This window comes from Misgurnus anguillicaudatus, chromosome 3 (assembly GCF_027580225.2).
Source record: "Misgurnus anguillicaudatus chromosome 3, ASM2758022v2, whole genome shotgun sequence".
Lineage (NCBI taxonomy): Eukaryota > Metazoa > Chordata > Actinopteri > Cypriniformes > Cobitidae > Misgurnus > Misgurnus anguillicaudatus.
This window is the reverse complement of record NC_073339.2, coordinates 43,806,246-43,822,134: the sequence shown is the minus strand read 5'-3', so window position 1 is coordinate 43,822,134 and position 15,889 is coordinate 43,806,246. Positions and strand designations below refer to the sequence as shown.

The 15,889-nt window shown below is 33.5% G+C and overlaps 2 protein-coding genes across 2 annotated transcripts; one reads left to right on the top strand and one right to left on the bottom strand.

Moving 5' to 3' along the window:
• Nucleotides 1-1,005: 1,005 nt before the first annotated feature.
• Nucleotides 1,006-4,966, bottom strand: mdh1b (malate dehydrogenase 1B, NAD (soluble)). Its single transcript, XM_055206136.2, has 9 exons — nt 4,834-4,966; nt 4,349-4,461; nt 4,105-4,239; nt 3,656-3,798; nt 2,854-3,368; nt 2,375-2,516; nt 1,893-2,068; nt 1,461-1,600; nt 1,006-1,358 (listed from the first exon to the last, which is right to left on the bottom strand). The coding sequence occupies exons 1-9, from the start codon at nt 4,934-4,936 to the stop codon at nt 1,329-1,331; spliced, it is 1,497 nt and encodes a 498-aa protein (XP_055062111.2). The 5' UTR covers nt 4,937-4,966; the 3' UTR covers nt 1,006-1,328.
• Nucleotides 4,967-5,012: 46 nt separating this feature from the next.
• fastkd2 (FAST kinase domains 2) lies at nt 5,013-15,443 on the top strand. Its single transcript, XM_055206134.2, has 12 exons — nt 5,013-5,154; nt 6,142-6,805; nt 6,919-7,022; nt 7,106-7,214; nt 9,441-9,564; nt 9,647-9,786; nt 12,218-12,390; nt 12,676-12,839; nt 12,916-13,140; nt 14,683-14,767; nt 14,989-15,103; nt 15,186-15,443. Exons 2-12 carry the CDS (start codon nt 6,209-6,211, stop codon nt 15,309-15,311), a joined length of 1,962 nt encoding a protein of 653 aa, XP_055062109.2. The 5' UTR covers nt 5,013-5,154; nt 6,142-6,208; the 3' UTR covers nt 15,312-15,443.
• Nucleotides 15,444-15,889: the final 446 nt, after the last annotated feature.

Here is a 15,889-nt window from a genome sequence, read left to right as displayed (position 1 = left end):
TAAGCTGTCTCAACTAAAAAAATAACTAGCACTGACGGATCTTAAAATATGCCAGCGCCATTGATGGGTGGTCCTGGACCTCCTAGCATTAAAGGACCTCCTATCAAAATATACAAAAATATAAATTGGGGGATCCCCTGGTTTTTATAAAATTAAAATACTACATGAATTTTAAATTCTTATGCTGCGCTGCTACAAAGCGATATTGTCCATTATTTGTCCCAATTTTGCAATAAACTAATCCAACAGATTTTTGTTTGAAATAAATGTCAACACTCAAGTGCACCTCACGCTGTTTTCTTGAGGAATCGACAGATTGTTAGATTTAGGATTGGGTTAGGGACTTAAAAAAATTCCCCTATTATTTCACGCTAATTTGAGGCGTAAAAATTATTACCCGTATGGCAAAAAAAAAAAACATTTTTGCAGAAAGTAAAGCTTAAATAAATATATTGTCAAATCAAGAAATATATCTCGTTTTAACCTCCATATATCAACATATTTTTCAAAATGTATTAAAATTTTATGTTCACAGGTGTGTAACATAGTTTTTCTTCCAGTATAATGTTAATATAAATGCTTATATATATTTATGTTTATAAATATTTATAAAATATTTCAAAATGGCCAAAACATATAATGGTGAAAAATACATGTTTCTAAATATATTCCTGCAAATATATATTTTGGCCATTTTCGTGAAATATATTTAAAAATATATTTGAACATATATTGTTGTGGTGTATGGTTAAGGTTTGAATTAAGGGTAATTTGGGGTTTGTTTGCATTAAACAAAAATTTAATGAATGGGGGCTTAGCTAGGGGACCCCCATAATGTTTGCTATTATTCAGACACTGATTCAGTGGATGAATTAGTTTTCATGGATGGATGCTCTTTTTTCAGCTTAAATGAGGCACTATTCAATGCCAGTTTCAAGCTAAAAATGATTTAATATAACTCTCTTGATATGTTTGGCTGAAAAACAAAAGTCATATACACCCAGCTAGGATGGCTTATGGGCCAATTTTATTTTGGGGTTTTTATTTCTTTAATAAAGGAAGTTTTGCACCGACAAACAACAATTGCATATAATTGTTTATTAGAAAAATACAAAAAACAAACCTGAAACAAACAGGATATTTGTTTTTATACAGAATACTTTGAGTTTAGTATACACTGTAATTATCTAAGTACTCTGAGGTTTAACTGTTAAGTGGTACAACATATGGTATTGTATCCAGCGAACTTCATATAGTTACATTGTAGGAAATTATCCAAAAAACTGAATACATTGTTAAAATCCTTCCTAATCATCAGGGTAGTTCCTTCAGTATCCGATAGCTGCAATGTATCTCTCCTACAGGAAATGTAAATACATTAATTAATATAATTTTATGATATCATAGCACACAATTCCATCCGCCATGTAACATTTTATTAATAAATCTTTCATACTCACTGTTTTAAGTTCATAAATGCAAGCCTCAAGCTTCATCCTCAAATCATCTGTAACAGTAACATCTAACCAGACTGACCATCGACCATCCCTGCAACTCACGGGCATCGAGAAGACCAAACCTTCTGGAAATCCAAACTGTCCTGCATTATGATAGAGAAAAAAAACCTTTAATTATGACTTTGATTTCATTTTGCATTTACATTTATGCATTTGTCAGATGCTTTTATCCAAAGTGACATCAAGGTATACATTTTATAAGTAGGCCTATAAGTGTGTTTGCTGGGAATCATGAACTTTTGCGCTGCTAATGTGGTTAACTTTTGACTTATAAAGCGGTGACAAAACCTTTTTTTACATTTTGCATAATCCATTACATTATCTTATAGGCTGTTCATTATAAAACCATCTAATGGTGAACTGTAATAGTCTTACCTCTACTATGTACACCCAATGAAAAGACTTCCCCCGGTAACGTATCGTTGTTCCAGGCTTTTAAAACTGCTACTATCCCATTGGTTGTTGACATGGCTGTGGCCTTGTTGGTCTTTGATGAAATTGTGGCACGACGTTCATGTACTAATCTCATAAAATCTTTCTCCAGCCATTTCCTTAGAAAAAGAATGTGTATCATTTTGTGGGTGGCAAATAAAAGTATACGTTTAAAGATATGTGCATGTTTAACATGCAAATCTTAAAATGCCCCCTAAATACACTTTTAAAAATTAGGGGTGACGATGCAAAAATAAAAGAAACCAAAAATGGCACCCTTATTTTCTAAATGTATTGCACCTGCCTGCTAACACCACAGCCATTATGATAACGTATAAAGCTTAGAAGGAATTAATTAAAAATATATTTTTAATAGTTATTAGTAGTCTGTATAATAGTTATTTATTTACAATAATAATCTTTACCAATCATAAATCATCTCCAGGACTGGCTGAGAAAAACTATCTGGACCCCAAACAGCCCCATCATATCTGTAAACCATCGCCTTTTGCAGGTCAATGTGGTAACTGCCGCTTACGTTGCCCCATATGATGATGTTAGTGATGTCTGCGAATGTAATACAAGAGGAAAATTATTAAGCAAATAATGTTTGAAAAAATAAGCACTGACTGATCCATTGACTTGACAATGAAAATTTTATGCATTGCATACAGAATTTAATTATATTGGACTGTGATTGACAGTATCTCTGGACCACAAAACCAAAAAAAGTTTTTTTTTAATTGTCATTTTTTCTGACAGTGTATTTGTGCAAAAGGGTGGGAATCAAATCTTTAACCCTTTGCACAAATAAATAATAAACCAAATGAAATTTCAGATTTTAGGCTACATTACGTTATTTTGTAAAATGTTTACAATGCTTATCGGGGCAAATATTTTTTACCTGTGGTCTTGACTGATAACTTCTGTGCAAGCTGAGCTTTTGCTTCATTCTCCAGTTGGGTTGTCATCGCCACAAAGTTGTGCGGGTCGACAGAAGGCGCGTTCTCGATCAGCAGCGAGCACTTCAAATTAATAAAGTCCTCTCCGGCCACCAGCACTCTCGCGTCTTTCCGTGCATTTGCCTCAATGAGTTGCCCGTAACAACTAAAACGCTCTGCTACCCGGCTCACCTTGTGGTCCTTGGCATCCTGCTCATCAATACTTTCACAATTTGTGAGCAGGTCATCCAGAAAAATAATAAAGTGGGCTTCTTGAAAGGCCAGGGTTAAGTCTGAATGGACAGTGACCTCGTGGAGGTGAGGTAGGGCGAGGTCTTCTACCTCCATTTTGAGCCCGTGTAAGGATTCCTCCGAGCTGCCAACATCCAGGAGGTGAAGGCTGATGGTGGGAGCATTTGGGAAAAGCCCTGGTGTGAACAATTGAGGAATGAGGATGTAGCAGACGGGATGCAATGCACTGCAAGATAGTTTTTAGGTTAAGCGTTAATGCAAAGACAGTGTATTATATCTGTAAATTTCATTTGGCCCACATTTATGCATTTGGCAGATGCTTTTATCCCAAGTGACTTAGAGATCATTACAAGCAATGTATTTTATTAGTATTATAAAGCATTGCAGTAGCAGTGCAAAGGTCATGAGTTTGAGCTAATACACCCATAATGCAATGCTCTACCAATGCTGCTATAGAAATTTTGTTAAATTGTATTTCTGAAGAATTTATTTTTAATGAATGCACATGTGTACCTGCTGATCCATACGTGCAATGGTGTGAGTAAGTTTTGTCTTTGAATTTCCTCCTGTATGCACCGTTCTTTTGTCTGAAGATTTTCTTCTGCGATTTTTAGCATCAGATCAGTGGTCATATCTGAGGTGATACCATAGTAACCCTGCAGAAGAGGACAGTGATATGATCGTCACATAGATACTGTATAGTCATTGACCTTGGACCTGTATGAAACTTCAATGTGAGTGGATGTTGTTACCCTGAATTAATTAACTTCTTACACCTTATTGGTTATATACATTTTTTAAAGAATTAAACTGAAAAACTGAAAACTATACAGAAGGATCATTTGATTCAAACAGGATCATTTATGAATAGTTTACACTGCAAACAAACAATGTTTTTTCTAAAATAACCAAGTTTTCTCATCTATCCATGGTTTTTACATATTTTGGCACACTATGCAAACCTGTGCATGCTCAAGAAAATCGTTGAAGCCCCCAAGTAGCATGCTTTTCCCACCACGATCCACCAACTCCCTCCACACTATAGGACAACTTGAATGCTTCCAACCATTTAATGCACAGGTGTCCTCCAGCCAAACCTACAGAAAACAATAAATATATGTGCAATGTGAATAAAATGTGAAGACATTTAACACACAGACATCTTAGGGGGACTAGAGAATGTAAGGAGTTCAAACATATATTTACCTTCCATTCAGTGGGATGCACACAAATCTTGTGAATGTGAAAATCAGGCAGTTTTTGTCGTAGCATATCTGCGAGAAGCTCAGCCTTTGCATAATACGGACAATCAGCTTTGCCTGTACAGATGAATTGATGCAATATTATACATTAAAAAATCTCATTTAAGTATTTTATTAAATGTAATGGTAACAGTTATCAATGCGTTTCCAGTTGTTAACACTACTAATTAATTACATTAGTTAACATAAAATAACAATCAACAATAAATAGCAATACATATACAGCATTTATTTATATCAGAATTTACTAACGAACTAACATGCATAAATAATGAACAATCGTATTTGTGTTACCTAACATTAATAATTGACTGTGCATTATGGTAACTAATGTAGTAAGCGAATGTTAACAAATACAATCTGTTATAATTACACAATACTATTTTTAATTAAATATTATAAAGTTAATTATCCAAAAGAATAACCCACCCGCAAGCACAAACTTGGCCATGTCTGCGACACCGCTCACCAAAGCGTCCTGTGTTGCCAGGCAACCGCTTGTGTTCCGCATAAGACGTCCGGTGGGAAACATCCGCTTTCGATTTCTTCAAATAATATATATTTATTCTAGTTAATATTTGTTGTACTTTTTAACCAAAATAAAAGTTTTATAAATTAATTACCAATAATTTAGGCATTACTGTAAAAATAACATGAGATACTGAAAGCGGAACTGTTGATTGTTCCTGTATGTTCCTGTCAGTGTCATGGCCGCGTCCATAGTGAAAGCAGTGCACATGTGAATGAAGGGTAAGGTTGTTTGTATATAATTTCTAAAGATTAGTAATTTGTGTGAATTGATTAATCTACATTATTTAAATATTGTTTTCTACTAGGAAACGTATAGCAAGTATTATAATGCAGCTAATGGTGTCTAAAATAGGATTAGCATTAGCATGAAGATGCTGTCCACTTCAGCTTTATATGTTTGTGTAATTTTCCTGATACATTATAATTACGTTTTTGTAGTTATGCTATTTTAACAATAACTGATTTTCCTGTATAAGTTTTTTTAAAATGCAGTTTCAGCTGTTTAAAAAAATAACAGCATGATGCTAATTGATTCACGTATTTGATTGTTATAATCCTGAACTTCTATTGTTATTATTTACATATATTTATATACCCTGATATTATGGTAATGCAGTGTTTTTATGGAACATGGAAAACCACAGTATTATTTGGTGTGCCTTGGAGTACAATGGAGTACAAATAGAGTTTAAAGTGTTTATTTTATTTCAACTGTAATTTACTTAACAGCAGTCCTTACAACAATGTGTGATGATAATCATACTTTTCAACTAAAATAAATATTTGTATACTTATAACTTATCCAAAAGTTAAAATGTATCAACCTAATTATTCTACCTTTGTAATAACTATTAGCCTAAAGTAATACAAAATAATAAGTTAGAGGGCCTTAAACGTATTGAAAATGACAAAAAAAAAATGTGCACAAAATATTATAAAAAAGACTTCTTGGAGAGTCCAGAAAACCTTTTTACTTTGGATGTTTTGATGGTCATTCTTGAATTATTTCCTTAAATTATTCCTTTAAATATTGTCCAATGTTGAACAATGTTTATATATATATATATATTTATATTATGTCAGTGTAACAAAAAATTTTTGTACTAAAAGTACATTTGTTATTTGTAGAAACACTATCATATACCATGGTAATTATTCTTTTCTGTGGTTTACATTTTATAATTCTGCTTTCTCATTTATTTCCAGTTTATGTCATGCAAAAATCTTGGAAGAAGAATCCTGTATTAGCCGTATCATATTTGCTAATATAAATATGTATAAATCCAGTGTAGACATGTTGAGATGTGCTCTTAGGTCTGCATCCCTGTGGAAATGTGACTCTTTTATATGGACAAGCACTGCTTTACAATGTAGGAGCAGAAGTTTTGTTGCTTCCTCTCGATGGGGAAAAACCCCTACACAAGGATGCCCGTCACATCGAGTGAGATATTATTGTCAACCTGGTGAACGTGGAGAATTTCTCAATGTTGAACAAACAACTAAACTGCAACCTACAGACCCCAGTGAACCTCCATTAGAGAAGCGAGCACCTTTCTACACACATTTGCAAGACTGTTTATCACCCATTGACGTCCTGGACGCATCTCAGAGGTTTCCAGAGTCCCAACGGCACGTTAGCAGCATGTTAACACGCATGTGGGACACCACGAAGAAGATGACGGAGGAACAGAGACGCTATGAGCTGCAGCTGATGTTTGATCACCTGGGTTTTGAGGAGCTCTGCGACCGGGCCGCAACCGATGCCTGGCGCATGAGGAGCGACGATCTGGTGTACAGTCTGCTGGCGATGATCAAGCTGGGAGTTTCGCAAAACACTCGTGTGGTGCAGACCCTGCTGCGGGTCATACAGGTGAATGTGACCACACTTCATTCATATTTTCACTTACCATTTATTTATCTTTCTATACTTAAATAAAGTAAATAAAAATAATTCTGTTCTGAATTAATGTGTCACACATGCAGGAGCGTGTAAATCAGATGGATGAGAAATGTCTCTCAGTGTTGGCTGGTTCTCTTCGGGATATGGAGGACAGCAAGAACGTCCAGGCTTTGAGAGAGGCTTTGAGGTGGGAAAATTAGGATGCACATGTAAATAATTTCACAAATATCTGTGTGTGTGTGTTTATTGTTATGTACTGTGATGTTGAAGGTTGTTGTTGAAGGATCGTATATCTGGCATCCAGAGCATTGTGGTTCTACAGAGCATGATGAGAGTTGTCGGGAAAAACTCTCCTCTACATCTGAAGAAACAGCTGGCGGTTAGATTTAACTATCCATTTTTTTGTTCCAATGTTTTTCTAAAATTAACTTCACTTTTCTTAGCCGTCATTTGATCATTTTATTGTTAAATATTTATTTATCTAACAATATAACCACAAAGGTGCAATGTTGGACTTTTATTGGCATCTACGGGTCCTTGAAATCCTTGAAAGTTTGTGAATCTGTGCAAAAAAATTCAAGGCCCTGGGACGTTTTTGAAAATATACGGGTGATTCTCACGAAAACTTGGTTTTAAAAATGTCAAGCATGAAAATGTAAAAATTGCTTAAATTTACCTTTTTTCCCACCAGACATTGAAAAACAAAGTCTGGAGTAAATGGGAACATTAATTTAAAAACTTTTACTTATCATTTAACACTTTTTGTAACATAATTAAAAAAATTAGTCCTAAAAAATCTCATTACCGCAACAGTCAGAAAACATCAACACTGAAATATTTTCAAAATGACATGACAAACCTGAAAGAACATAATTTGGAGATTCTGCACATGCATTTAAAATCAAAGTATTATGCTTCTATTAATTAAATTAACATTTAATAAGCATCTGTTGCGGTAATGATAATCAAAATGTCGTGTAAGCATTCTGACAAGACAATATTTCAAATTAACTGTAAAAAAATGATCTTACCTGGTAGCCATCTTGAAGTAACTGGTCCATGTGCTTGGTCACTCAAAATCAAACTTTATTAAAATTCTGTATGTGTGCTTAAACTGTTCTCAAAAAGTGTTGCGGAGGATGAGAACATCAGGCATGGACACATCATTTTCCTAATTTTTCTTCATTATGATTATACATGAATATTCAGTAAATATTTTTCTGTCATCTAAAGTAGTCTAACAAAAGATCCATTTATTTTTTTTCTTAATATTTTTGTGTTAATTTGATTAAATTACAACATAACGCATGTTCAAACACAGTCGGACACATTGCGGTAATGAGAATTTCAGCAGAAAATGAGATAAAATTTCCAATTATAAATTCTTATGTTGAAATCACACATTGTGCAAGGTAGAACACAGTATTATGTTAATTCTGATGCTTTTTAATGTTACTATATTACTCATTTTAAAGCTAAAATCATTAGTGCCGTGGTGTTTCAATGGTTTCGCGAGAATCACCCATACACACATAGACACAGGTCATTCAAAGAGCTTGAATCTATTTTATGCAAGAAGTTTTCTGGAAAAAAATCCATATTATTCCCTTTGTAGTGTAGGATAATATCATAAAAATTCTAGACTTTTTAAGCACACGTGCTAAACTGTTGCTTTAAATGCTTATATTTTCTGTATGTGAATGTTGTTTTATACCAAAATGCTTTTTTGCATAGTTGTGTTTGACACATGAAAACGTCTCGGGTTACGTATTTAACTGTTGTTCCCTGAGAAAGGAACGAGACGCTGCGTCTCCCTTGCCATACTTCCTGCATCCCTGCAACACCGTCTTTGTCAATATATTTCAGATAGCGATATACTTCCTGGCTCCCCCGTTACCCTGTCTTTGTCGTTAAGCCTCACCATTGGTTAAATTTGATATACACATTCAGACGCACTTACCCCTGGAGGCATCCCCAAAGTGTCACCGCAGTGGCGCAGCGTGAGTTCCCTCAAAAGGAAACTGTAACAATGTATCTTAAAAGGTAACACGATGTAACCTTGCTCTCACTTGAAATGTGTCCCCACATTTAGTCCTTTGAGGGTATCGGACCTGGAAAGATCTTGAAATGTCCTTGAATTTGAAGTTAACTAAGGTGTGGGAACCCTGGATTATAAATTGCAGCCAACGCCTCACTCTTTAGCTCACCCCTCCCTTCCGAAACGCATAGAGAAGCTACGGAAGCCGCCACAGGACAAACATGTCATCATCTGAGACAACGTAGTGACAAAACACGCTCTATAGAACAGTTAGTCCGTACTGTAGAAACATGGCAGCACTTTTATGTAAAGGATGTAGATAAAAACGGCTCATTCTAGGGTAATAAAAACAATACAGTTAATTTTGTAAGGTCTTTATACACCACTGATAATTATGTATATTATATTGCATTTCTTTCAAGAGTTCCCCCTTTAAGTCCCACATTGCACCTTTAACTATCAAGATATGTCAATAGCAACCAGAAATTGTCCAAATGCTTCATTCAGTCCTTCATTTTTTAAAATAAAGTATAGCTTGACTGTTATATCCTCTTTTTGTCCCCTCAGATGAAGGCTTTGTCAATGACAGATAAGTTTAGTCCACCCAACAATCAGTACATGTTCTGCAGTCTGGCTGCCATGGGTCTGAACTTTAAACCTCTGTTAGATGTCTGCAGCAAAAAGATAGCTGGTGAGCAAATAACAACCAATCTCTTATATGGCCCTTATATCGAATCGCTCTCACTCATCTTCTCAATTCTGTTCTCCTGCAGAAAATGTGCATGAGTTTCCCTTTAATAGACTTCTAGCGGTGCTTATATCCTGTCGTGAACTCCGCTACAGGAACTACAGCCTCTTCAGCTCTGTGTCTGAATATGTGGTCAATACTTTTGACATGTGGTCCAACAAACAGGTGAGATCTCCACTGGTTTAAATTTAAAAGAAGTGGGATGGTACATTTCTAAGCAGTGGATCTTACTTTTTTAGTCTGGTAGGCCTGGAGTTTTCAAACTTTTTTGTCAGCCGAACCCCATTGACTGAAATCCTTTATTTGAAGTTCCCCCTGAATGCCCCCTGAGTAAACATTTCAATAGTTTATAGCGCGTTTGCCTGTTTAACTTTAAAAACGTATTTTTCATCCATTTTAAAGTTTATATCAGTATTTTACATAGTTACTGTTATTAGTACCTGGAACTTATTATTAGACCTTTATCGGATAATTTGTTTTCATTGGTACATAAAATGTATCTGTCCATTTTGCATGAGTTTTTTGATATATAGTAGTGGGTGAACATGATTTCACCAAGTAAGATGTGATCTTGGATCAACACCATTGTTGGTCCTGGATCAACATTTTCATTAACCAATCAGATTGCAGGATTAAGATTAGTGTGCATTTTAGATTTAGGTTTAGGATTGGGTTAGGGGCTTTTAAGAGATACTCCTCAAACTATTATTTCACACTAAATTGAGGGTTTAAAAATGGTAAGGGTTTGAGTTAAGGGTAGGTTGGGGTATCTTTGATTAAAACGTCGATCCAGGATCAAGAAAAAATGTTGTTCCAGGATCACATCTTACTTGGTGAAATCACGGCGACCATATAGTAGTGTTGTGTAATGGTCACATGACATGATAATTATAAACAAATATATATTTTTGTTAGTAAGTGTTTAATTTAGATTTTTTTACATTTTTAATACAATTACATTTAGTGGCAGTTAATTAATTGTTTTTCCATCAACTTGAATCCCAGTTTGGGAAACCCTGTGGTAGACAATCAAAAGAAGAATTTGAATCCTGTCTATGCACCTGAATATCATGTAAACTTTGGGAAAGATCTTTTGACTTTAGAAACAAGCATGGTGAATGTTCGATTTCACAAATTAATTTCTGTAACAATTTTACAATTGACATCTAAAGCTTTATTTAGCAAAGCCAAATGTATCTAAACTCTACTTTTTTACAATGTTGCATTGTTTGGTGCTTTACATTTACACTGTAAAACTTGAATTTAGTATTATTTAAACATTCTTGACTAGTAAGGAGTTACTTTAAATTATAAAAATAAAGTTGAGTTAGCTTAAGTTAGTTTTAATATACAGTGTTAATTTATTTACAGTATATACAGTATAATGTAATATATATAGTATTTAATTGGCCTCATAAATAGATAATAAAATAATCAAATGGTATATACTTTATTTTTTGACCATCAGACATTTAGTTAATTTACGCATCTAATAATATAAAGTCAGAACAGAGACGCACATTTATTATTAGCAGCCTACTCTTATGATGAAAGAACAAAATCAGATTCAGTTATCTGTGTTATTTAATTCCTTCATGGCAGTTCTATGCAAATGTCAACCGTATTTTTAAAAGTATTGTTTTTTCTAAAGTTTTTAAGCATACACTGAAAAAAAAATGTCTTAGTATTTTTGTCGTTTTCCGTAAAAATATCTAAAAATTCTTGGATTAGGATGCTTTTTCTTGATATACAAAACGACCTAAGAAAATAAGTCTAGTTTTTAGACCAAAAATATCAAATTTAAGTGATTTTGTGTATAAAACAAGCAAAAAAATCTGCCAGTGGGGTAAGCAAAAAAATCATTTTTCTTAAACACTAAATTCAAGAAAAATTCAAGAAACATTTTCTTACCCCTTTGGCAGATTTTTTTGCTTGTTTTATGCACAAAATCACTTAAATTTGATATTTTTGGTCTAAAAACTAGACTTATTTTCTTGGGTTGTTTTGTTGATCAAGAAAAAGCATCTTAATTTAAGATTTTTTAGATATTTTTACTGAAAACAAAAAATCTCTGAAAATCATTTTTTGCAGTGTACTGATATCTTACATGTCAATATTTGGTGGTTTAAATATCATGCAAAGTCTTGGTTAAAGTTTTAAGCATTTTTTAAAAATTATTTTTCGTAGTTAAATGCAATTTTAGAATAGTCACATCCCTAACGGAGAAATGACACATCTATAAAGTTGTTTCTCCTCATAAATGCGCATACAACATTTTTATAATAAAAAATATATATTTTTAAAGAGATGTCCCTGCTTCTATTTTGTGCATTTTAATTCACAGAATTCTCACAGAGTATGTCTCCCAAAAACAAGTCCTTTTTTGTTACATCCATAACGCATGCATATTTCTCTCATCTAAAATAAAAATACTGATGTTTAAACGCATGTTTTCTAAGATGTCTGGACTATATATGATATAAACCGATGATTAAATATATCTGTAATAAATGCATTCTCTGAGAATTTATAATTCAAGTTTTGACTGTAAATGTCACATCCATAATGCTGAAATTGCCCATATAATCTTTTTTAGGTGATTCTCTTTCTAGTAACATTTGAGGATCTCGGGTTCAAACCCGCAGCTCTTTTGGATGCGTTCGCTGAGAGAATTCTCCGGAAATCGGACATGTTGACCCTGAAAGATCTCATTAGTGTGTTAAAAGTCTTTTCACTGCTCAATCACGACCTGAAAGATGACAGACAAGAGTAAGCTGATGATTTATTTATTTATTTATGAAGATAAATAATAATCAACATCCAAAGGAAAATGATGGGTAGCACTTTACTTTACAGTACAGTTCTACATGTGCATACTATGCATTGTGTAATACTACTACTTTAACCCAGATTATGTACATGGATTTACCAGTATTTGTAAGTGCATGTAGTGTAAAATAAAGTGCAACTAAATTAATGCACTTAAGCTTAAAATCTATTTTCTGTGCCTTCAAAGTGTGTGTTTCTGATTGTTTATATCCTTTTTTTCTCTAGGTTTTTGGTCACTGTAACAAAGGCTTTAGAGTCCTATCTCTCTAAGATCTCTCATATTGATCTGCTGAAAGCCGTCCACTATCTTGCATTACTGGAGCATTTTCCCCAAACCCTACTGGAGAAACTGTTTCAGCCGGACACCCTGGACCTGCTTCTGGAGAAAGGTTAACATCTATTCTTATTCTGCTTCTTTCTCGTCTGAATCAAACCTTGTTTACACCATTTACCGTGTGCTCATAGGCAGACAGTCAAACAAGGTTCAAAAGGGGTTGCAAGGTTTGGATCTTTGTTTACGGTTGGATCAACCTCACCTGCCTCCCCCCTTAACCTCCATCACAAACTTCCAGATCCCAGCTCCTGCTCAGGAGCTTCCAGTCAACCAGGAAGTGCTGAATGTTGTCAGGGAAATTGTGGGAAACGATGCGGTTCAAGAGAGCGTGCTGGAACAGGGTGTTTATTTCATTGGTAAGGACTTATTGATTATTATTACACGGCACTCTGGAATCCTTGATTCTGATTGGCCAGTTGCACCATTCCAAATATTCCCCTATAATAACCGCTCGAAACTAATAATCCATGGTCATTCGGGTACTGCGATTCATCTCGACAGGTGCATTTTAGTACTTACAATACATTCTATATTGAAGGTCAATGACGTCACGTTAATTATTTTGTATCCGTATAGTTCAATTAAATGTGAAATGGTTAAAATTTCAAAATAAATTTGCAGATTACTTGCATACATTATCTCTTTTGAGGACCAAGTCTAACATTTCTGGGTTTATTTCATTTTGAACTAATATTTGGGGGATAATTGTAAAAATGTCGGTGTCAATTGGTGTAACTAGTATTTTTTAAAATGAAAATATAAATACATTCATAAAAAATGTGGAATAAAATATAATCATCTAGTTTAGTGTAATATGATTTTTTACATACATTTTTACATCATTTGCCGAAGATTATTTAGACAACAGAGCTGTTTTCAACATATGTCAGGACAAATATTACAAAAACGCATTAAAATTTACATTTAGAAATAACTAATAAAATTATATTTTAAAATGTTTTTTTTTTTTTTGATGATGATGATTACACTTGCATTTGCCATTAACTCATTCACCGCCATTGACGAGTTATCTCGTCATTTATGAGTTCATATTTAACTAATAAGTATGCCTTTCTGGACGAATTTCAAAGTGAAAGTGTAATACCGCTTTTATCCACCAAAACGAATTTATCAAAAACGGAAGTTAAAAAAATATAACGTTTTATTTTAACTCTCTTTATGTTTGATAGTCATTCTGAGTCTGATCTCTAACATACATTTCTTTACAAAAACGAATTTTTTTAAGCTTTTTGCTCAAAATGTTGTATTTTTGAAGAGAAATATCCATATTTCAGTGGTTAAATTAAGTAGAAAAAGTAAATATATAATGAAACATTTTTTTCCCATTTTGTTTGTTTGTTTGTTTATTGTTTGTTTGAAAGCAGAGGGTGTGTTCTTTAATTTGATATAATTTGTATGTTTATATATTTAAGATATATATAAGATAATTTTTCCTGCAAGGAATTTTGTGAAAATTTTGTTAAAATCACAAAAATCAGGTGGGCAACTTTTCTCAAAAAGGCTGGCGGTGAATGAGTTAATGTGGATAAAATATTTAATATTTCTCATTCTTTGGCGCAATTGGTGGTTACACCATTTGACATTTTTAGGTCCATTCATAAAATGGTGCGAATGTAATTTTTATTGCATAAAAATAACATAAATACACTCTGTGCATTGAAATAAACCTGATGCGTGCTTCTAAAACAAGTTTTTTAAAAAGATTTTAAACAATTTCTCATTTTGTCAAACTGTTTTTGTCATTGACCCATGAATATGCATAATTAAAAACATATGAGATTTTATTTACAAATTATTACACTAGGAATGCTCGTCTTGTTCTAACTTGGGATGTATACGTATAATATTTGAAACTTTTTGTCTTGTCTTTGGTTTAGACTGTGTGATTACTTCATCTGGTCAAGTAGAAGAGAACCGTGGAGCCCACGACGATGATTCTGGAACCCTTAAGTGTCATGAAAGGTGATGCATCTAATTTACTTTTATATTATTTAAGCTTTACATTATTAAGCATGTGTGTACCCTGGAATCCAATCATCTTAATAAACCTTAACTTATTAAATGAAATATAAATGATTAAATAAAGATTAATATGCTGAAATCACATGCAGAGCTCAGTAATCTTTTTTTTTTGAGATATTAAAATTATTTGATCAATTTTGTATAATTTTGTATCGTTCCAGGATCGCCGTGGTCTGTCCTCCCCATAATTCCTTTTGCTTCGGTTCAACACATCCTCGAGGCAACCTGGCTGTTAAACTTCGCCATCTTAAAAAACTCGGATATAAAACTGTTTTGGTAAGTGAGTTCTGAACAGCTATGGAGAATAAGGCTTTAGTGATTCTTAGTATTGTTTTTAATGTATTTCACTCTTTTACAGGTTCCAGTACATGAGTTCAGTTCTCTGACTGAGGAGGAGAAGATTAAGATGATACACAAACTTATTTTACCAACACAGGAATCTACTGAATCGCAGACAATAGAGCAAGAGAGTCTGAAAACTTGATAACCATATCTACACAGCCAATTCTAAAGAGACTTATTTGGGATGTGTATTTATTGATATAAATGTTAAACTGTTGTATTTATCCTTCATTGTCAAATGATGAATAAACTTTTTCTAAAACACAAGTAAAAATGCACCTAATTTTGCCATGAAAGTCGAATGAAATAAAATAAATAAATAAATTCTTCTTACATGAGAAAACAATTATGGTGGGGGTTACAGGGTTTAGATTAAGCCAGGACATTTATGTTGTTTTTACAAACATAACTTACAATTCCTACTGAAAATAAAAACAGCTAAAACTGTTTTTTTTTCAGTACTTGTGTGCATCTTAAGACAAAACAATAGCACTGATATAATTTAGGATATGTCAGTGCAAGCTGCTTACAGTTAAGACAGCTCAAACAAACATTTTAGTTTTGGACAAGATATATAAACCACCCTACACCTGTGTTCGAGAATCCAATGCTGGACCATAAGCCTAAAAAAACAATTATTTGGACTACAGACAACAGTCTGGTCGTTTTAATGTAAACACCTATCAAATATTTACAATTTAGGTGATTTAGATGTCATAA

Excerpts from the sequence above, each read along its gene's own strand:
- fastkd2 (XM_055206134.2), top strand. The coding sequence starts at position 6,209 with ATGTATAAATCCAGTGTAGACATGTTGAGATGTGCTCTTAGGTCTGCA. Across the intron at positions 7,023-7,105 it reads GCTTTGAGAGAGGCTTTGAG|GTTGTTGTTGAAGGATCGTA; the intron begins GTGGGAAAATTA and ends GTGATGTTGAAG. Across the intron at positions 9,565-9,646 it reads CTGCAGCAAAAAGATAGCTG|AAAATGTGCATGAGTTTCCC; the intron begins GTGAGCAAATAA and ends GTTCTCCTGCAG.
- mdh1b (XM_055206136.2), bottom strand. The coding sequence starts at position 4,936 with ATGTTTCCCACCGGACGTCTTATGCGGAACACAAGCGGTTGCCTGGCA. Across the intron at positions 4,240-4,348 it reads TGCATCCCACTGAATGGAAG|GTTTGGCTGGAGGACACCTG; the intron begins GTAAATATATGT and ends TGTTTTCTGTAG. Across the intron at positions 1,601-1,892 it reads ATTGGGTGTACATAGTAGAG|GACAGTTTGGATTTCCAGAA; the intron begins GTAAGACTATTA and ends ATCATAATGCAG.